General features: G+C 40.3%; 2 protein-coding genes across 2 annotated transcripts in view; one reads left to right on the forward strand and one right to left on the reverse strand.

Moving 5' to 3' along the window:
* The window catches only part of gphna (gephyrin a), a 29213-nt gene extending 15825 nt beyond the window's left edge, over positions 1-13388 (reverse strand). Inside the window, exons 1-8 of the mRNA XM_008302988.1 lie at positions 13295-13388; positions 7879-7957; positions 7725-7782; positions 6077-6169; positions 5803-5897; positions 5595-5661; positions 3215-3511; positions 1683-1784 (exon numbers count right to left, since the gene is read on the reverse strand). Of these exons, the coding sequence (XP_008301210.1) occupies positions 1683-1784; positions 3215-3511; positions 5595-5661; positions 5803-5897; positions 6077-6169; positions 7725-7782; positions 7879-7957; positions 13295-13358 (855 nt within the window). The 5' untranslated portion in view covers positions 13359-13388. The remainder of the gene's footprint in view (positions 1-1682; positions 1785-3214; positions 3512-5594; positions 5662-5802; positions 5898-6076; positions 6170-7724; positions 7783-7878; positions 7958-13294) is intronic.
* Positions 13389-17936: 4548 nt separating this feature from the next.
* The window catches only part of dnal1 (dynein, axonemal, light chain 1), a 10425-nt gene continuing 7501 nt past the window's right edge, over positions 17937-20860 (forward strand). The window contains exons 1-2 of the mRNA XM_008302991.1: positions 17937-17958; positions 18053-18108. Of these exons, the coding sequence (XP_008301213.1) occupies positions 17937-17958; positions 18053-18108 (78 nt within the window). The remainder of the gene's footprint in view (positions 17959-18052; positions 18109-20860) is intronic.

Here is a 20860-nt window from a genome sequence, read left to right on the forward strand (position 1 = left end):
ATGTCATTCATTCTTAATAAAGTAAGAACTAAAGGCAACATGAGAGGAAAGTCAAAACCGTGATTGGCACTCATGATTGTTTCCTAAACTCTTCTGTCATGGTTTGTTGGACAGACACGCCCCTTTTTAATTTTTTATTTTTTTTTAATGGCAATTGCATATTGGTTGTCTTCAAGCTGAGAAACCTGCTGCAATAATAATACTCAATACTTTAATATTCATACTTGCTGACTGTTTTAAGTATTATTTGACTTTTCAAGCCACTTCAGGGAAGCAGGACAAGCTGATAGATGTGAACTTGTTAGCAAACAGTTGCCTATTTACACATTCAGTCGACACAGAAAAACATTAGCATCTACTTGGGCTCTCGCTTGTGATGATGTCAAGCATTTAACGCCACAGATTGGTTGTTTTGGCAGCTGCCACTATTCTCACCATCCCGTCATGTGTGGTGCTGGGCAAGAAGCAAACAGTGGGTTTGTCTGAGGTTTATCAGTCTGAAGAGCTGCCTGATGCTGAAATTGAGCTTGATGTCACTCATCATAACACAAACGTTGCGAGCTGTAAAACTAGAATAATGAGCAGATAGACAAGAACCATGTGCAGAGATAAAAATTTAGGATGCTGGTTCCTGCTACATGCAAACCCTCCTCACTTTACATGTGTGCATTTCATTAACATAAAACTGTTGATTTAGTGTCCTTTAAGCTTAGTAATTCTCATTTATATGCTGTGAATATTGAAATAATGTTGGATTTTTAACTTTTGTTCTGTTATGCTGGAAAATTTTACAACATCTAAGCTTAAAATGTTGATAGGTTATCAAAAGCACCTTAATATTTATAGTGATTCTGTTGTGATCAACAGTCACATGACAAAAATTCAGGAACTTTTCAGCAGAACTAAGTTGAACTGCAGGCTGTGTTTACACAGAGCAAATCAAAGACAAGTATTAAAACAAATCTAAGTAGTAAAATATCTATAGCATGTGGAGATAATTTGTTCCAGCATAGGTAATAACTGGGGGCACTATAAAAATGTTGGACATGTTCAGTCCCGTTCTTTTTTTTTTCAGTTAAAAAAAACAAACAAAAAAGTAATTCAACTTTCATTTTCCAATTTCAGCCACTATAACTGTGTCATACTGCACAGAAGATATTTCTGAGCTCTCTCTACTTCTAGCATGGTTGTGCTTCTTCCATAAAGGTGTAGAACTTTATACTGCAGTAAAAAATGAGCCTCCAGTGAGTAAAAAGGTGAACAGGAGCAAAAAATTGCAAGAAAGTGCCTGGGTTTTTAGGGTAAATTTATCAGTTACTATATATATATGCATATAAAATCGTAATTATATCAACACGTACTGTATTATATTGATAAATTAGGAGGAGGGTGACTGATATCTAAAAATCTGCTAATGTATATGGTTTAACTTGAAAACCCTTCATCCAGCTCACTGTGAAAAGGCCTGCTCTTTTTTAAGATTTGGTCTACCAACAGCTCCAAGTCAATTTCAAGATACAGAAAAACTGAAAAATCCAGGATTGTTCTCAAATTATCCACAACCAAATCAGGCTAACTCAGTTATAAATGTATGAAGAACAGGGCCCTGCAGTGTGAGACTGACAGACATGATGGACTGACCAATGACAGGAGGAGGACAGGTGTATGTGTGAGTGTCTCACCTGCTGGTCATGAGTACAGGAGCAGGTGAAATGAGAGGGAGGGGCGGGTGTGTTGCCAGGCAGGTAGGGACCCCCCTTAGCCATGACCACAGCATGGCTTGTCTGATGGACACATACACACATGCAGGCATGCACACACGTATACGTACACACACAGACACACAGACAGGTGATTGAGATGAAATGATATGAAATTACAAAGTGTCGACATCGTCATGATTAACTGGCTGCTCCAGAACACGTGTGTAATTATTATCCAACTCTGGATACTAATGACTGAAACAGGCAACGACCTTGATTCACATTATCTTCGTTCAAACAAGTGTAATTCTCCCGAGTGGAGTAAGACCATTTCACAACACCCACAGACCCACCTGATTAGTATACAAATGTTGAGAAGCTCTCTTTTTAATATGTGAAACACAAATAAACAAAGGCATTTCAATAGGTTTGGTGTTGGAGTTTGTGTTATTCTGGATTCTATGCATATTTGTTGCCATGTGGTTCCAGGTGTGATCATGTACATGTGATCTGTGATATTTTGATAACATTTCATCACAGGCTTTTGCAGGTAAACACGATCGAAATAAACATTCTCATATAGTTTCTATTGTTCCAATTTTATATTAAATCACAATGTGCCAAAGAGGTAGACAGAAGTGGCACATTTGTCACCAAACAAGGACCCTGACAGCCCTGCGTGATGCGGCGGTCCACAGGACAAGGGTCGCCTGGCAGAAGGAAGCTGAAGGCATCTGTAAGCTTCTTTTTCTTTAGTCTTGCTAACTTTTCTGATATTAATTAATTTGTGTTCAGATGAACAACAGCACCACGTAGGAAGAAGAGTTATCCGAGAGTATTAAAAAAAAAAAAACGATAGAAAAGACAAAGCAGGGTCATCTTCTAATTTACCCACAATGCAATGCAACACTATCTGACAAGGTGCTGAAGTGGTCATTACTGTACAATGTGAAGAGCGTATTACTAGCACTCACAAAGGTGAAGTAAGGTCACTATTTAATTTAGTTTTTAAGCATGCTGTCACAGTGTATGTCCTGCATGTGCCTGACATCCGCCAGCAGTCCCAGCCAGGCCACCTGCAGATGTGGCCAGACTGATAGAATCACATTCGGTCTGCAATGTGTTCCGGCATACAGCATGTTTTTAATTGTCTCTAAACACATACCGCATATTAGTAAGTGTGAATGTCGGGGCTAACAGTAACAGGCCATAATTTAACTAGGATCCCTTTCCTACTGTGAATGTTCATGATACTATCACAACATTTATATTTGAAATTCAAATAAGACACCCTGGCTTCATGAGGAGCCCTGCTGTCTAGTTACTTACTACTAATATGTGGATTTGTTTAGAGTCCTGCAGCAGCCTATAGCATCTGAGCAGCATCTGTCTATAGTACAGTAGCCCGCTGCTGCAATGACCCAATTTCCCCACAGTGATCATTAAAGTTTCATCTGTCAAGTTTCCAGCAGCAGTAGCACTGGTCTTGGTATGTCCTGTCGACTGGTTACCTTGGCAGCGATAGCGGCTGCGGTGATGTGGGAGGAGCCATGCTGGTGGTGGTGGTGGTTGTGCGCATGTCGACCTCTCCTCCGGTCCTCCTCCTCATCCTCCTCCTCTTCCTCGCACTGGGTGCCACGCTCCATGGTGTGTGTGTTAGAGTGCGTGTTGGTGTGCGTGTTGGCCAGCAGAGGAGAAGGGGATGGCAGCTGTTCCAGGGCGGCGTGTGTGGACTTAACCCTGACCGTGGCCTCACGCAGCAGGTCGATGGCATGAGGCAGAGCTGGCAGAATGAACTGAAAACACTCCTGGAGAAAACAACAGAGTGTCATTTAGGAGCATTTTTAACCAGTAACCAAAGACAACCACCAACATCATCACTGTGCCAAGTTAATATTTAGCAAGTGTCATGTAGGTGTGATAAATGAGAAGGCAAAATCTGTGCTTTTCGCATTTCAACACAGGTCTGGGGTTTGATGTATTATTTCCTAATCTGTCGCAGTAGCTGGACTGTTATTGCTACATGTTTCCTATTCATATCATGTGCTAATCACTATGTACAGTAGATACCCTAAAGCTGCATGAACTGACCAACTGCAGAACAAGCTGAAAACTCGACAGCGACATGTTATTACCTTTAATAGACCAGTAGATACAAAAGAACACTACCATGCGTTTGGGGTCATGTTTGTGTCCACATGATGAATGTTAACTTGTTAACTTTTCTTTTAGCTCTGCTCTCTCCTAAAGGCCAATTCATGTTTTTCACATCCATGTACACATTTGCAAGAGTACATGCTTTCTATTGACGGAGTCCAAACACAGTAGTAATGCCTAATTTCTCCAGAAATCCTGCCCTACGTCTGCCCTCTGTGCTCGGATCACAACAGGAATGATCACAACAACGAGGTGCTACAGCCTAATCTGTAACCAGCTGCTACATTCCCATGTGTTAGATGTGAGGATCAATAGGACTGTCCACATAGCAGACCACCATGTACCTATTGTAGCATGAATAAAACCGCCTAATTTTGAGTGCAGTTTTAAAACTGCCTTTATTAATATTTGTATGGTAACAATAGCTTAAAAGGTAATGTGTAAACTAAAAAGTATTGCTTTTTGTGGCAAATCTACAGAAACTGGCTGCAGGTCCAGGTCTTTTCTCTCCGATGAGAAAGTCCAAAATGTGTGCCCTAAAAAGCACAGATTTTTATCATATTTCATTTTTCTTTAAATAAAAATCATTTAAAACCCAATTAACATATATTCCTTTTAAAAGAAGATGCATGCCAAAGTTTGGACCCCTTGGCAAATGACATACTTTGTTAACTTTTGAAGTGAAAAGTAGATAAGACAACACCTACAGCAGTTTGTCATATGTAGCATTATCAACATTATCAGACACATACATGGAAATAGATTCCCATAAGTAACATGTTAGCATAGACTGTATGAGTTAAGATGTATGCAAATTTAGCAGAGTGTGAGGTGCAATCAAGAAGTTCCAAGTACCGAGACCTATGAAAACCAAAAGCGGTTCTTGATTTAAGATTGGTTGACATCCTCTTCCAAGTAGTCTTCCTGTGCACTGATACAACGCTCCTAGCAATACTGTCATATTGGGAACACTCCCTGGAAGTCCCATTCCAGAAGTGCCTCAAGAACAATTTGCAACATACACTCGATCTCCTCCTCTGTGTAAAAACGTACAGCTTTCAGCTTAAATTTTACTTTGGGGAAGAGAAAGAAGGAGACAAATCTGAGGAGTAGGTTGGGTGGAGAGTGATGATTGTGTGGCTGTGGAATAAATACTTGTTTTCTGTTTAATGTGCTGTGAACAAAAGTGTTAACATGATGACACAATTCAGTTTGCGTCAAATGTTCTACGTGAGACGGTTTAGGATATTACAGTGGAACACGCCATTTACTGTCTGAACATGAAGACCAAATGCATGGTCCACAACTCCGAAAGTGTCAAACAAAACTATGAGCGTGCTCTTGACCAGGCTGCTGAACTGATGTGTATTCTTCAGTCTTCTGCAGACTCTTCCACTGAATACAACTATTAGGTATCTGGCTTGTTACCTGCCATGATTCTCAACATGTAGGCCAGGTCAGTTTGAAACACTGATGTTTGCACAAGGTTCAAGGTCCACAGTAAAATCACAAACGTCTACCTGCGAGTGGTCAGAACAAGACTTCCATGTTGCTTTCCAAATGCGACAGGAGCACTCAGAGTGGTATATTGTTGCTCAAGAAGACTATTTAGCAAAGGATGGTGGATAAATATCAGTCGGATATGGTTTTTCACTTGTTGTAGGCACAAACTCAGAACTTTTTCATTGCACCTTTTACACAGGCAGCACAGTGACTAAAGTCAAAGAAGTGTACCTGGGAGCCCTTCTTGCTCCCTGGAAGGTTGATGATCAAGGTTTTACCACGAATGCCACAAACAGGCCTGAAAAACAATACAGAAGAAAGCCAATTAGAGCAGTACAGGATACCACACACTAATCTGGTTAGAATAGAGCAGATTATCAGTGCAGCCCCTGGTGTAGACATCATGCTTAACTGAGCAGTGAGAACAGAAAGTCTTCACCTGGATAGCATGCCTAGTGGTGTAACGTTGAGTGATCCCATCAGCATGGCTAGAGCCATACCCGGGGCCTCTCGCTCTATCACCTCTCTGGTGGCCTACAACACAATCACAAGAACTCGGTTAATTAAGAAATTTCAAGCACTTGCTTGTCCAAAATCATTTTTTTGTTTAATTAAGGGTATATCCTTTAGTTAATTTACAGACAGGGCTTCCTAGTTTAGTCTCTGAATGTCTTGTTTAAATCACAGTTACAAGCAGGTCTTGGTGTGTGTACCTCAGGTGTAACATCACGTGGTGCAAAGCCAGTTCCTCCAGTAGTGAGAATAAGATTCAGCTCCTGTTCATCGCACCACTCCAGAAGAGTTTCCTGTACACATATGAACACACACACAAAGTTAACAGCTAACCCCTGCATTATCTTAACCTATGGACCCAAAAGGCAGATGCAATAGACAGACTTTCCTTCAAAGAAACACCTGAGTTTAAACTTAGACGATGACAAACATCTACCTTGAGGGCTGTACAAAGAAGCAAAATTCATGGTTTTAGCTCAGTATGTTGAGCCAAAAGTCACAGTTTGCAATGACACTAAAGTGTCTCTCTATTAACCTGTTAAATCACCATGGTAACATATGCTGTGAAACGAACCTGCATGCAACTGAGGTTTTGTTCAGAGTTTCAGATTTAAATCGGCTGTAAGAAGCGTTTCCCTTTCACCAATTCGTTCCCTGACGTTTCTCAGCTGAGGGAACATGTTATATCATTAAACTTGTTGTGCTGTATGTTAGGAATGCCACTGAATGAAACGGTGCAGTTACTGTATCACACACTGTAAATTGTGTTGCCATGGGAAACCTACATGTATTTAGTTGGTGATGCAGAAATCACATAAATATGTTTTTATGTTTTACTCTGATTTGCTGTCAAATCCGTTTACACTGCTGGTACTGCAGCTGATAGAACACAGATTAGAAAATGGATTATTCTGCTGGTATTTATTACAGAGAAAATTCAATTAATAACATTAATTTCACTTGTATTCAGCCAAAAATGAAAGTGATGTCCTTAATATTGGGACCGTTTCGGACCTAAATGTACTTTTTTTTTTTTTTTTAATATTATGGTTAGATTAATGAAGCTTAAAGTTTCAGAGCTCTAATGTGCAGCTGTCAGTTAGAAATAAGCAGCCGAACTGAAAGCGCACTAAGCAGTAAAATAAATACATTAACATATGATTAGCAATGTTCCACCAGAATTTGTCTTTGCATCATTTGCAGTAGCAGCACTTTCTACTGTAATAAATTTCAATATCTTTCATAGCTCTCCATTTTAACAACCTGTTGACTGAAGTAGCTGCCACATCATTCGTGAGATGAGTCACATGATGCATCTTTTTATGTGAACACCCAAAGAAGTCGAAATAAGAAGGCCTGGTTACCAAAGAAAGTTGATCTCCACCGTCGTGGCAACCATTATCTCAGACTGAGAGTTTAGGTTTTGTTGAACCAGCTAACACAAAGAAAGCTTGGCTATTTCAAACTTGCTTTGCGGGAAACACCTCTGCTCAAATGTCCTCAAGCAAGACAATCCCTGGCTTACCGTTTGTCCACAGGGATCAAAACGGGGCATATTCATTGCATTAATTAGCTAGAACAGCGTTACACTGAAGAATGAAGACTGTACCGGTCGATGCACAGATGGTTCCTACCAGAGACTAGCAAGCAAAGGGAGGAATTTGATTGTTTTCATTCAGTGTTAAGGCACCACAGCTTGTACTGTTTCTTCTTCTGTGACAGAATAAAACATTTCTGGGTTCAGTGGGAATGTGTGTAAAGTCCAGACTGTTTTTCCAGATACTGTTAGGTGCCTCATAGACTGTGAGGGATTACACTGACAGTGAGCTCAAAGGAAAGACGATGTACCTTGATTTCATCGATCTCATCTGGAACAATTTTGTAGGCAGATATGACTCCTCCTAGTCTGCAGGAAGTGACAGAGTAACAGTTAGTGTAATGTGAGCTTGTGCATGTGTCTGTGTGTTTGTGTACACACCATAGAATCTCTGTGTGAACTTACAGTGAGGGATCATGGACCAGGTCCTTCAGGTTGACTCCACTCCTGTCCTCAGCCAAGTTCTTGAAGCAGCTGTCACTGACTGGAGAGGAGAGAAGTTCAGATGAGACCAGAACACCTCTGACAGGACAAACGACGCACTTTTACTGATTAGAAATTAAAAATAAAACTGATTCCTGACACACCTCCCTACAAAAAAAGTACAACCTAAGTAAATACTAATGAGACTCTTCGATGGAGTTTGACGTGTGTACACTGTGATTAATGTTATTATTGTTATTGCCCAGACTTTAATTTGAGGGGTTTTTACTCTTTATTCTAATTACAAGTTCACAGACCTTTCCACGCTGAAAAATGCAATCTATTTGATTTCTCAAGGGGAAACGGAGAATTCCATGTTCAAAAAATGAATAGTATTCACTGTTTTGTGTCTTCATGCTAATGCTGCAAGTGAAGGCTTCAGTTTATTGGGCACATATGAGAGCAGAATCAGGCATCTCATCTACCTTTTCCCTCCCTCCTTCACCTTAGCCCCAGCTGGTTGAGGCAGATGGCTGCCCTCCCCAAGCCTGGTTCTGCTCGAGGTTTCTTCCTGATAAAACAAAGTTTTTCCTCCTCACCGTAACCAAAGAGCTGCTCAAAGAGAACTGTGGGATTTGTCAGATTTCTCTCTTTAATATAATATTGTACGTTCTAGATCTGACTATGTGAAGGGCCCAGGGATATGTTGTGTTGAGAATTGGCATCACATACATAAAACTGAACTGAACCTATTTTTAGAAAGAAGGTGAATTTGTATCTTAGCAAAAACATATATTTTTTGTTTAGGGCAATATTAAATACAACTTTGAAAAACAATCCCAGAGTAAACTGAATGTGAGTCTATGTGACTTTTTTCAGGTTTTTTCGCCTGAAAGAAAACCAGAGATGACTGTCGCTGAAAACAGCAATTTGGCAAAAATGTTTAATGTTGAAAGACGTGATTTGGAACGTCATGTCTAAAGTCAAGCTTCAGCTCCATATTCACTGTGTGATAGATTTAAAACGTGTAATGTGTAGCAACCATGTAAGTCAACATTAAAAGCGGGACGGTCACACAAGAAAGAAGGCCACTGACACAACAGTTGAAACCCTGGGTCAGGTGCACTGCAAAGTGTTTCTGTCAAGTAATGACACTGATCACGAAGTCAGTCAAACCACAGCATGCATGCCTAAACCATCTACACAATGATCAATTGTTAAGCATAAAAAACCTGAAAGTTTTAATCTGCGTAAATTACATAAAATTTAATTAGTCTCATTAATTAATACCCACAGCATGTACATCCTACATTCCAGCCTTTGTAATTTGCTAGCTGCATTGTTTAAAATTCTGATTTGAAAACGAATCATTTTTTTTGGCCCAAACTGAAACTATCACTAATAAAAATTTCAGTTAAATGCCAAATTTTACACCCGATTACACTGTAAGGCCTTTAAAGTGACGCAGTCATTTTGCTGCCTGTCATTACTAGTCTCTGACACATGATTACAGAGACGGAGCTTCTTTTGAAACCATGCTGCACTGAGTTCAAGGACACTAATGTTTAGAGATCATCTAAACTTTGGTATCTGGGTGAGCGTTGGGAGGGGGCTATTCAGATACAATGTAAGGCAATCTGCAAGTATTTGGCAACAGATTCTGGCCCATTACAGACTCTCAGTTTCAATTAATTTCAAAGTAGCACAGCATGAACATACTTGAGACTTCTTTTTCAACTTTCCAAGGGATATAAAGGGGGAACTTTAGCTCTGGACTGAGAGCAGCTGTTGATGTATGATTAAATACAATGAACCCTCACAGAAACAAGCATGTGTTAGAAATATGATGTTTCAACACACTGTTCAGAGTTCGTTTAATCACTTTGCAGCCTTGCAATCATCCGATTAGCTCCACCGTATACAACTGTTTTTTTAAAGACATACAAACAATCCAGTATTTTCGATACCACCTGATTCCCTCAAAATCAGCTGATGTTTTCTATAATTACTTTAGTATAATCTTGTTTTTGTTCACCACTTTTTTTTTTTTCAAACAACATTGAGCATCCATATTATTGGATATATCATAGTTTCAATAGCAAAACTGCACCAGGTTAGTATCTGTGACATACAGTCATAAAAACAAGCATTGGTATTCTGGATGAGTTATGTGTTTTCAGATAATTCACCAGAGAAAACTTTAAAAAGAAAAATTTGGGTAACCTATTAAGGATCATATCAGCATGTGGGATAGGTGGTTGGATAAAACAAATTATGACGTTTCATTTTTACATACATTTCGATACCAGGAACATCTTCTTGTGATGATTCCTTCTGTGCCTAAACACATTTCTATTATAGTCATATTTCAACATTAATGAATATAGCTTACGGCTGTGAAGTAGAGAAACAACATTGATGTTCACGTGTTTTATACAACAGGTTGGACAAATCACATTGCTCAATTGTGTAATGTTCAGTGCTTGCTGGAGTCTTTATTAAATTGTATTCTAATAGTGTTCAGTTCTTGTTCTGTTTCTGCTGTCAGATTGTGAACAGTGATCATGTGAGAAATTCTACATTTTGTGAATACCATATGGCTATATTAGAAGAATGGCACCTGGAGTGGATTAAATTGGTTTAATTGCAGCTGTTAACAGAGCCCATGTGTGTTTTTCAGTCCTAAAAAACTCCATGTGTCTATCGCCGGTACTACTAAAATTGTGAGGGCTCAAAAAAGCTAAAACAAAAATTAACGCGAAATAAAAAGCACAGAACATCCACCCAGGCTTATGTACTCTGAGGGCCCGCAACCTGAAAAACACTCATGGTATGAAGGTACAACTTTGCAAGGCTTCATAAATATTCTAAAGTTATTGCATAGACGAATATTTGACAGAATCAACTGATGAGCTTATTGTAATATTAACAGACAGGGTGAGAAGCCAACTGTGTGACCTGGAACAGTGCACTGATTGCATATGTTTTCTGATATACGATCTCTCCAAGAGGAAAGTAAATTTTACTTGCATGTGCACCTTTAAATGTATTCACATTTTTGTACAAAACATGAACATGATGCCGTCTACATAGTTTTTCAGCCCAGTTTTTAAAGCCATAATAACATTTGACAAAAAAACGCAAACAATTTTTTTTTACATAAGCATGGAAAAATAAAAATATACTTTTCGATAGATAGATAGATAGATAGATAGATAGATAGATAGATAGATAGATAGATAGATAGATACTATATTCATCCCCATCAAGGTATCCAGTAGCTCACACATGTTACATACAAGACAGATAAAGGAACAATGTACAAAAGAGCATGTAACTGGCATGCAAATCATGCTGGTCGAAGAAATAGCAATAAGGTGCATGATATTTTATGGTTGAAAACTGAACTTGTGTTCCTTTGAGGGATTATCTATGTGATTAACTAATCTTGACCAGAATTTAATATGCATTTGGTGCGCAGGTGCATATTTACAGCATCATGCTACTGTACGTCAGCAGAATAAACTGCAGGGGCTGTCAAACAAACAGAGTTCTGGATACATTGTTTGACTGGGTCTTTTAAAGGAGTTTGTGGGAAAAAAAAAATGAAGACAACCACTCACTCCCTTTTTGGTAAGGCTATGGCCGCTATTTGAAGATTTCCCTGAAGTATTTCAGTTCAGGGGTCGACCAATCAGATCAGATCTGATATCCTGCATATTTCTGGTTATCTGTACCATTTTTTTTTTAACCAACTCCAAATCAAATGAACTAAATGTGGTTTTTGAGCAACGTCCCACCCACAGCACTATGTGACTGGTTTCACATCATGAGAAAATAGCCTATCAATAATCAAGCATAAAGGTGCAAAGTTCACTTTAAACTAAATATGTACAACAGGAATAACTGAAGGTATTTCAACAAAGATTTGTTTTTCTTAATTCTGACATCAGGAATTTTATGTTTGGTGCAAATACATATCAGTTGTTAATAATAGTTACTGGTCTCCTTGATTACCACCGATCGACCCCCATTTCAGTAAGATTTCACACACCTTGTACAGAGAAGCTTAATCCAAGCTCATTCTTGGTCATCACAATAGACAAACACAAGCTGCTTTTCTCCAACACTGATTCAACAATGGCTGGCAGACCCACCACTTCATTCTCAATTATCTGACATTTTCAAAAACCTTTTTGCCATATAAGCTAACCTAACATCTCACGGATCCATATTTCACCCTGAAGCTGACCCACTCCACTTAAAATGTCTTCCATAGTAGGTGTGTGTAAGAACACGACAACCCACCCAGTCCCACACACAGCACATGAATGGGCCGTGAACGTGTGTTAACATGTGACAGGAGGTTGTGCTCGTCAGCTGGACGGACAGCGGGCTTCGCTGCTGTTAGCTCACATGCTAGCTCATCAAACCACGACAGCTGCTGGCTCCATCCTCTTAGCATTATTCTCACGTCTCCCCCTGTCTTAGCAAGGAGGCAGCAGAGCTACTGGTGACTGTCACACCGCTGTATACTGGTCCCAGTCCTGCTGCACGACTCAGAGCTGAGCTCATCTGAGGAGCTGCTCCAACAACCTGCACAGCAGCATTCATTTTGCCTCAGCGCTGCGCCGTGCGCTCCAATTTTAATAGTCAACCACTGGCACGATCTATGATTAATAAATTCATATTTTTTGCGTTGAATAAAAACACAGACATTAAGCCCAAATGGAGCGACTGTCAACAGAAATATTCAAGAAGTGCTAATAAAAAAACATCTTCAATTGCGGTCAACATATCGGATCTGCAAAGGGACATGAATAATGCAGCTCGTGTAGGCTCGGTAACGCTACATTGCTAGAAAATATAATGTTCCCCTGCTGCGTCAAGTTGGAAACTTCAAGCACAAGCAAATGGGAAGAACATTGGCTGTGCTTTCGAAATAAAAGCGCCAGTTTTTGCAAAAACTCATCGCAACTCGTGCTCGCTCGGAACACCTCGCCCTCATTTTGAAAGTCTTCACCGCTCGCTCTTCTCTCTTCTGTCTGGCTTAACGCTGAGATAAAATATATCACTATACTGTCGTTCAGGTAAAAACACGGCGCTGAATTTGACAGCAAGTCTTCACATGTACATGTACACGTACCAACACTGAATTGCACATAACCTACTTTCGACACGAACACCACATCTGTCCGAGCTGTCAGAGCAGGCAGCCTGCACGTTAGTGCAATACAAGTCAACGGAACCGGTTAGCATGCTGGCTAACGTTAGCTAGCTCTGCAGCGAAGACAGCTCGTATCGTGACACGGACGTGCACAGGCAAGCGAAGACCAAACGGCACTGAGGGGCACCGTTAAGAAGCATTTTGTCGTATTTAATCAAACAGTCTACTTACCTGTCAGAATCCCCACTCGAGTCTGATGGTCGTGGTTGGTGAGCACCATCCCGTCCGCCGCCATGTTTACAACCTCTGTCTGCACTGTGACGGCACATACATAGAAATAGAGCGGTGGTGGTGGTGGTGTGCGGGCTGCTGCTGCTGCTGCTGCTGCTGCTGCACCTCTGGAGGACGGCTCCGCTGTGTGTATGTACTTGTGTCCTTTAGTGTAAATGTCCTCCAAATAATAAGATTTGGGGCTCCAGTCTCTGCCCGTGTTTCTGGAGGACCACTGCTATTTAGTGACAGTCCCAGATGAGTTATGTGACCTCTGAGTGAAATATATCACATTGACCTAATAGTGTGGTCAGTCATCAATCAAAGCTTCAATCGAAACTTTGACAAGGTAGAACCTGTTTCTCCCAATAGCAGAAAAATGGCATTAATACACCTGTTTATTATTCATTTTTATGCAGACATTTGTCACCTAATGAGGACAGATTATCAGACACATGTGAAGGTTTGACCCGAGGAAGCAGGCAGCTGACCCCATGGTTGGGCTCTGAACAGTCTTCTGGGTTGTTGCCATCCAGGTGTGTGACGGTCTCAGCGTTGATGGGTTAAACTCAAAGAGGACAATCATTTTTCTGCCCTCTCAATTCACCTTATAGACTACCGTATCAATCCCTGCATTGTTCTGTTTCCTACATGCTGGTAAAGCTAGAGTTGCCTTCAGTACCTACTTTCTGTCCTTTCTTGTGTGGCTCTGAGTCAGAATCTAAATTTAATACTTTTCCCCCCTATTTATATTACACCCATTATAATTCCACAGACCAAGTGTCATAACTTACACTAGCGGTATTCAAGCCAACCTGATGAGTTTCCAAAAATGTGAACACAATCCAGATAAAATGAGAGGAAAGGGTCAGTAGGAGCCCCCAGCGCTGTTTTGCCCGAGGCCACCGGGCCAGCTAATCCGGCCCTGACACACACGGTGAACAGCTTTGAACATGTGATAGGAGGTTGTGCTTGGATGAGCAGTCATCATCTCCCTTAATCTCTTCTTTATGGCTACATTAGTCTGAACATTTAAATTATTTCTATGGAGGTCTGAAATAGTGTTTTCCACCAAATTGAAATATTACAGCACAACCTGGGGGGACCTCTGCCGAGCACTGTGGTAGTGTAACACGCCCTGGAAGAAGGATCTACAGTTTGTATCATGTGATGGATGTGTGACAGTGCATGGTGACTGGCTCGGAAATCAGCCAGCTGATAGACACGACATCCATTTAGTCATTACTACAATAGAAAGACCTTGCTACGGATCATGTGAAGGAGGAGGCTGCTGTGGATCCAGGATGCTCTGCTCCACTGCTGCCGGGACACGTCTTCATTTTGACCTGTGACATTTCAATGCAAAGACATTTCAAAGGCCATTAATGCCATTTTTAAACATTTCAAGCTTTTTTGTATTTCTCTGCAGTCCTAAGAAAGTTTTCTCCTCAATTGATCTTTTTGGGGGTATATGTGTAACAATTACTAATAAAAAATATAAGTCAGTCATGCTCATGTAATGAAATCATAGCCCTGTTTATGACTATATGATGGACTGCATTTGAATTTAAGATAAATTAATTGCTATAAGCCATTCTAAAATTTCATTTTAACCAACTAAATCGTTTTATTCATCAATGTGATCCAATGATATATCAATGAAACAAAATTCATCAGACAGGTTTCCATCTCCATGATTTCATTACCATAGTGAGTAAAGCTAAAATGATAAACCAGTTTTCAGTTATTACACATATATAGCTATAACTATATATATAGGCTGATAATTTGCAAGAAAACTCACTTCAAAATGTCAAATTCTGCCTGAAGTGACTTCGGTTTGTCACCATGACATCGTGTGTCCACCAGAGAGCACTGTCAGGGTGATTCCTCAACTGTGTGTGCACTGTATTGATCCCAGTGGAAATTAAAACAATGTTATGTGTTTAAATTTAAAAAAAAACAAAACAAAACTGTTGGCCAATGTATCATTATGTGAACCCATGAATAGCGATATTAAGCCTCAGTGGTGACTACAAAAATAATACAAAAGTGAACATCTTTATAAGAAATCCAAACTACATGACTTGTGAACTTCAACACATGTACAATAAAGTTGTGAATAGTTCCCACTATATCATGCTTGTACCAATGGTTTATGAACTATGTTATAACTGGTCATTTTCATTGATCTCTGAAACTGTCACGGGGGGACATCGGGGAACCCAGGTGCGGACACAGATCAGGCAGACAGGCAGGTTGAGTGTGAAAAGGATTTAATAAACGAGAAGTAAAACTGAAAGAAAATACAAAAGTCCAAACTAAACTGAGTGGAAAACAGAATGGGATAAACCAGACTAAATTCAACAAAAGGACAAAGCTACAAAAACCAGGGAAAAACTCAAAGCTATGAGGGGGAAAAACCCTAATGAATTCCAAGATAAAAAACTAAGTTACTCAAACAAGCGGGGGCACTCACAAAAGGGGACAAAACTGATGGGGCAGACAGGCTCGGGGAGTCCAGGGTGAAACTGGTGGCAGGAGAAAGCTGACTGGGTGAATGCAGGCTGGAAACAGAGCAGAGACTGAAAGAAACAAGCAGGACAAATAGCTACGGTCTGGCAGGGTGTGGTGGAATGAGCAGAGTCTTTATAGGAGCAGTGGTGATTGTGTGCAGATGAGTCTGGAGTTGCAGCTGAGGGTGATTGTCCTGATTAGTGCCGAGATGCACAGAGGCAGAGCGGGAGAGAGACAGACAGAGACAGAGAGGAGGGAGAAGAGAGGGAGAAAAAGAGGAGACAAGCAAGGGCTGGGCCTGAGGCCGGGGGGTCATGACAGAAACAATCTTTGCTGCTCTTTCTTACCAGTTTTCTCAATCTTAGTCACATGGGGTCCAATCTGCTGCTTATCTCTCTGGTTCTGTCTGTGCCCCTTCTGTTCTCTGCCACAAGTCCTTGAACTTTTTAAAAATACATCCAACAGTGAAATGTGCGGATTCGGTGTTTTGCTGATCGGAAAAACTGGGTGTCCCTCTTTGTACAAACAAATGACGCTTGACCTTTTTCCTGTGAAAACTTCACTTGTCTTTGTAATTTTTGCATTTGCTGTTGATAGTGGATGTATCCCCCTATATTCACACAGGTGCATTTAGAAGGATACAGTTCATCACATTTCATCAACATCATAGATGATTTAATGCTGCCATGTAGAGGCACTGTTTCGCAAGTGACAGTTTGATTTAGTTATTTTAGTAAAAATTATATCTTTAGAGTTGTTTTCTAAGTGTTTCTATTGATCGACTACCAGTTTAAGTTTTTTTTTTTGAAACAGCAATATTGTGAATAACCTGCTGATGACCAAATATAAAAACGCTTCGCTCCGTTCTTCACTGAGGTTACACTTTCATGAGTAAACAGAGATCAGTGACATTGTGTTTTTCTCAGCTTAAACTCAGAACTTCAACCTTCGATCAGATGAAAGGATCCACAATAGGTCTTTTTCACAGCAGAGATATTAGCATGTGTGTTAATGATTGCTCCATTTAGTGGAGGTCCAGCTGTTGTAAAGGCTCAGTGTCATGGCTCACTGGGACACTCCAAAGAACTGAGCCATTGTTACTGAAATTTGTTTCTCCCGTGCAATTCCTACGTTGATACGTCAAAGTGTCTGCTGTGAAAAAGTCTACAAGTGAAAGCACATATGTGCAAAGATTTTGGGGGGTATCATAATTCTAGCATTTCTCATAATAGTGACTAATGCACACAGTCCTTTATACTTAACCAAGAAAAAGTATTATTAATGATAACACCATATTAATTATGAAGACTTACTATTTAACTTCACAATGAATAACAGACCATCCATCCCTCTGAATAACTTCAGAGTTGTCTAGACATCCCTCCCCTCTCTGCTCAGTCCAACCAACTCTGTTGTGTACAGTCGTTCCTAAAGCTCTTTTCTGCTTGGCCCATGTGTCATTCCCCTCTCACCAGCAAGAATGGCAAGTTGGGCAGCCAAAGTACCGCTTTATTGCCCTTCTTTTACATCCAGGTATTCTTTTACCTGCTCAAATTTCTTCCTGCATCTTCCATGAAGTAACAAAAGTCACAAAAAGTGGACAAAACCACGCCTGCAGCCTCAATGTTAATCACCTCTTAACCAATAAATTTTAGTCAAAAAGCACTGCAGGTCTGCATATGGTTGAACTGTACATTTTGGTCTTATGGCCTGATGAATTAAAAAGCTATTTACAAAGCAAGTCATGCTGGAGGGGGACTGACACCAAGTCGTGCTCTATTAAAACACAGAATCAAAGGCAGCCATCTATTTTGTGCAGTGGATCTAATTACTCAGTCACTCTGTGAAACATTCTCAATTATGTTATTGTCAATGATACACACACACACACACAACTCAATTCAACTTAATTCAATTTATTACTTTTAAAGTTTTAAGAAACAGTGTTGCTAAAGTATTAACACATAAGGACAATAGACAACAGCAGTAATTAATAAAATATTAATACAGCATTTAGATTTAAAATTATATTATTTATGTATACTACAGCTGCATGTGTGTCTGTAACCATATTAAATGTATCAGCATGGTCAAGCAGGAGTTTTCAGGTAAAACTAATTTACTAAGTGGACATTTTTGAAAGACGTGTTTGAAAAATGCTTGAAAATTTCTGAATTAAGTTTTGTTTCTTCAAACCACCAGAAGCACTGGTCCACTGCTGGCCAGAGTACCTTGACGGTCCACTCTGGGTAACGAAGGTTTGTACGTGTGTGTGTGCTGTTTGTGTCTAGGTCCTTCACTGTGCCTCAGGTTGTGGCATGTTGTTACATTTTGGGCAGGAAGATACAGTATTTAGGCCTACACCAGGCCCTCCTACTAGTTGGACCTGCCCAATAAACCTCCATTGGATGCTACATTTTTGCTGACAAACTGCATGTTGGTCTTGCGTTCCAATTTAAACTTCCAGGTGAACAAGATCCTGAGATACTAAAACTCCTTCTCTTGGGTCAACATGTCCCTCCTAACCCAGAAGGATCAATCAGGACCCTCTAATAGGCACACGTCTGCTGATACGACCTTGTTTCATGACACTCGACTGGGTACTAACCAAGAAGTAACATGGAGTGCGGACCACCAAGATTTGCGGATGGGAACTATGCAAGCTGGGCAGCAGGTAAAGGCATGTCCTTATGTGCGCTGACCCTTGGTAGGTGGTAGACTGGTTAACACAACTAGCACAGCAAAATCAATCTGCAAGACTTCACAGAATGGGGTTCTTTAAGCTTAAGTCCCTGTATACTAACATGCAAACCAGCAAGGACCAGTCAGTCACAATGGCTTCTTGAGTTGTTTTTCTTTTCTGAGAACTGAACATAATTTCATTAATTTGGAACTCTCAGGCACTTGGCCTTCACCGCAAGACAGAGGTGCTCTCTAGTTGCGAACCCATTATCTGACAAAACATAACAATTTTTCATATGCGTACAAAACAATGTCTTTGTACCAACTTTATCAGCATCGCATCTCTAAAAATGTATTATTATTTATGAAGAATATCATTAGAAACTTGGGTTAAGATTTTTTTGTTAAAATGTATAGCATAAATATATTAGCTCAATTTCCGTTTTAGATTATCTTTATAGTCACCACGTCTTGTTCCTCTACAGGTTTTGAGCTTTTCGTCTCATTGTTTTCTGCTGAGAAGAAGCTTGAGTTGACTTTGAGGACCCACTCTGTGATTCTCTGGTCAGTGTAGTACTCGTCATCACTGTCCTCCTCCAGCCTCTCGGGGTGACCTTTGTCTTCAGAGTCCTCAGATACTGTTTCAATAGCTGAGTCATCAGAGCAGAACCCTCTTTGTTGCCTTGGTTCGCAGAGACTGGCATCATGTTTAACCCCGACAGGCATCATCATACCGCTGTCACTGGCGCCGGGATTACGGGTGTCATTCTTCTTTTGCTGCAACACAGAGTCAACTAGTTCTGGAGTCACTGTTGCAGCTGGCTGATCATCAAAGGCCTGTTTAATCAGTCTGCTGCAAGTCTCAGAATCCTGGATGGCTTCTTTGTTTCTTGCTGCAAGAGCAACACTGATTTTATTATATTTGTTAGGCTCCTGATTTGCTTTCCTGCATTGTGTACCAAACACACGAAACACTGTGTTGTCTTTCATTTTGCTGCCAGTTAATGAACTTGTACTATATCCTTTTGGCTTGATTAACTCCTTTCTGTGCAATGTGACAGCAGCAGTTGGTTCCACTTTGCCAGAGACTGTTCTTGATTCGCTGATAGGTGGCAAAGAGATGTTTGCTGTTATCTTTGGCTTAGACTGGCCCGTGCCATGTTTTGACCTACTCACGACATATGCAGTGTTGTAAGATTTTGCAGTCGCCCGAAGATTATTGGATGCTCGTGTTGGTCTGCTGATCCGCTCCAAAGTTCGACTGTTCCTTTCAATAACATTCGATCCCCATCGTCCAGACCTTCTGCTCGTGTTTAAATCTGTCCGATCCTGCTTGTTGTGAGCAACTGTGTGAGAATTTTTCATAGCCTCAACACCCTTTTGCATGATCCGTCAGGCAAACTGACCGATGAGGATCACAAGGTTGTCTGTCAGCTTTCTTTTATACCACTTGGGTTCTCAAGACACCGCCCACTCCACACACACACACACACACACACACACAGACTAGTAGTCACTTGATCTGTAACAGTACTCCTTATAGGTTACTGGTAAGGACCCATACTCTTTCACGGTTGATCAGGAGCCAAATAACCAACGCAAAAGAAGAATTATTCCTATCTCTGTCATGTCAACACAAATTGTACACGTCTTTGAGGAGGTCGGTCCTTAATGGTTTGACTACTTTGTTTGGCTAAAGGTGTCACCATTAGTGGGTGGTCAGGGTTGCCAGCCCCTTTTAAATGACGTGTGGCTATCAAATCACAGGGCTAATGCCGTATTTCATTTTTATGTAAATAAATGTTATTGAATTCAAGCAAATTTAAACTTCCAGGGGTTATTTATGTGTGCACATTGGTTAATCTATACTACCTGCTTCTACGTATGCTCTTTGTGGTTGCCCAGTCTTGTTATTTAATAGCCACACTTTGTATCTGACTCCTCCTATGTGAAGCTTTGCTGTTAAATTGCAGGTTCATACAGGAATATTTCATTTTGGTAAATGCACTAAAATGCATAGTTTTCCATGACTGAGATGAGAATATTGATATTTATTGCTTCACTGTGTTATGTACGAAGCTGGAGTCAGTCTTGTGTCAATTTTCATCCAAAATGCAATTTTTGACAAAATTTACAGAAAGTTGACAAAAGAATATGTGTTCTCTTTGTGATAATTTGTGAACATTATAAGAGGAACAGATTAACAGTTGGTGGAGCTAATTCTCCTGTAAGGTGTCATTAAACTATTGCAGAAGACGAAAGCTATAGTTAAACATAAGACAACCAAACTGTACAAAGCATGTGATGGAAATGTGCTATTTATGTGTT

Source organism: Stegastes partitus, unplaced genomic scaffold (assembly GCF_000690725.1).
Source record: "Stegastes partitus isolate 25-593 unplaced genomic scaffold, Stegastes_partitus-1.0.2 Scaffold1917, whole genome shotgun sequence".
Lineage (NCBI taxonomy): Eukaryota > Metazoa > Chordata > Actinopteri > Pomacentridae > Stegastes > Stegastes partitus.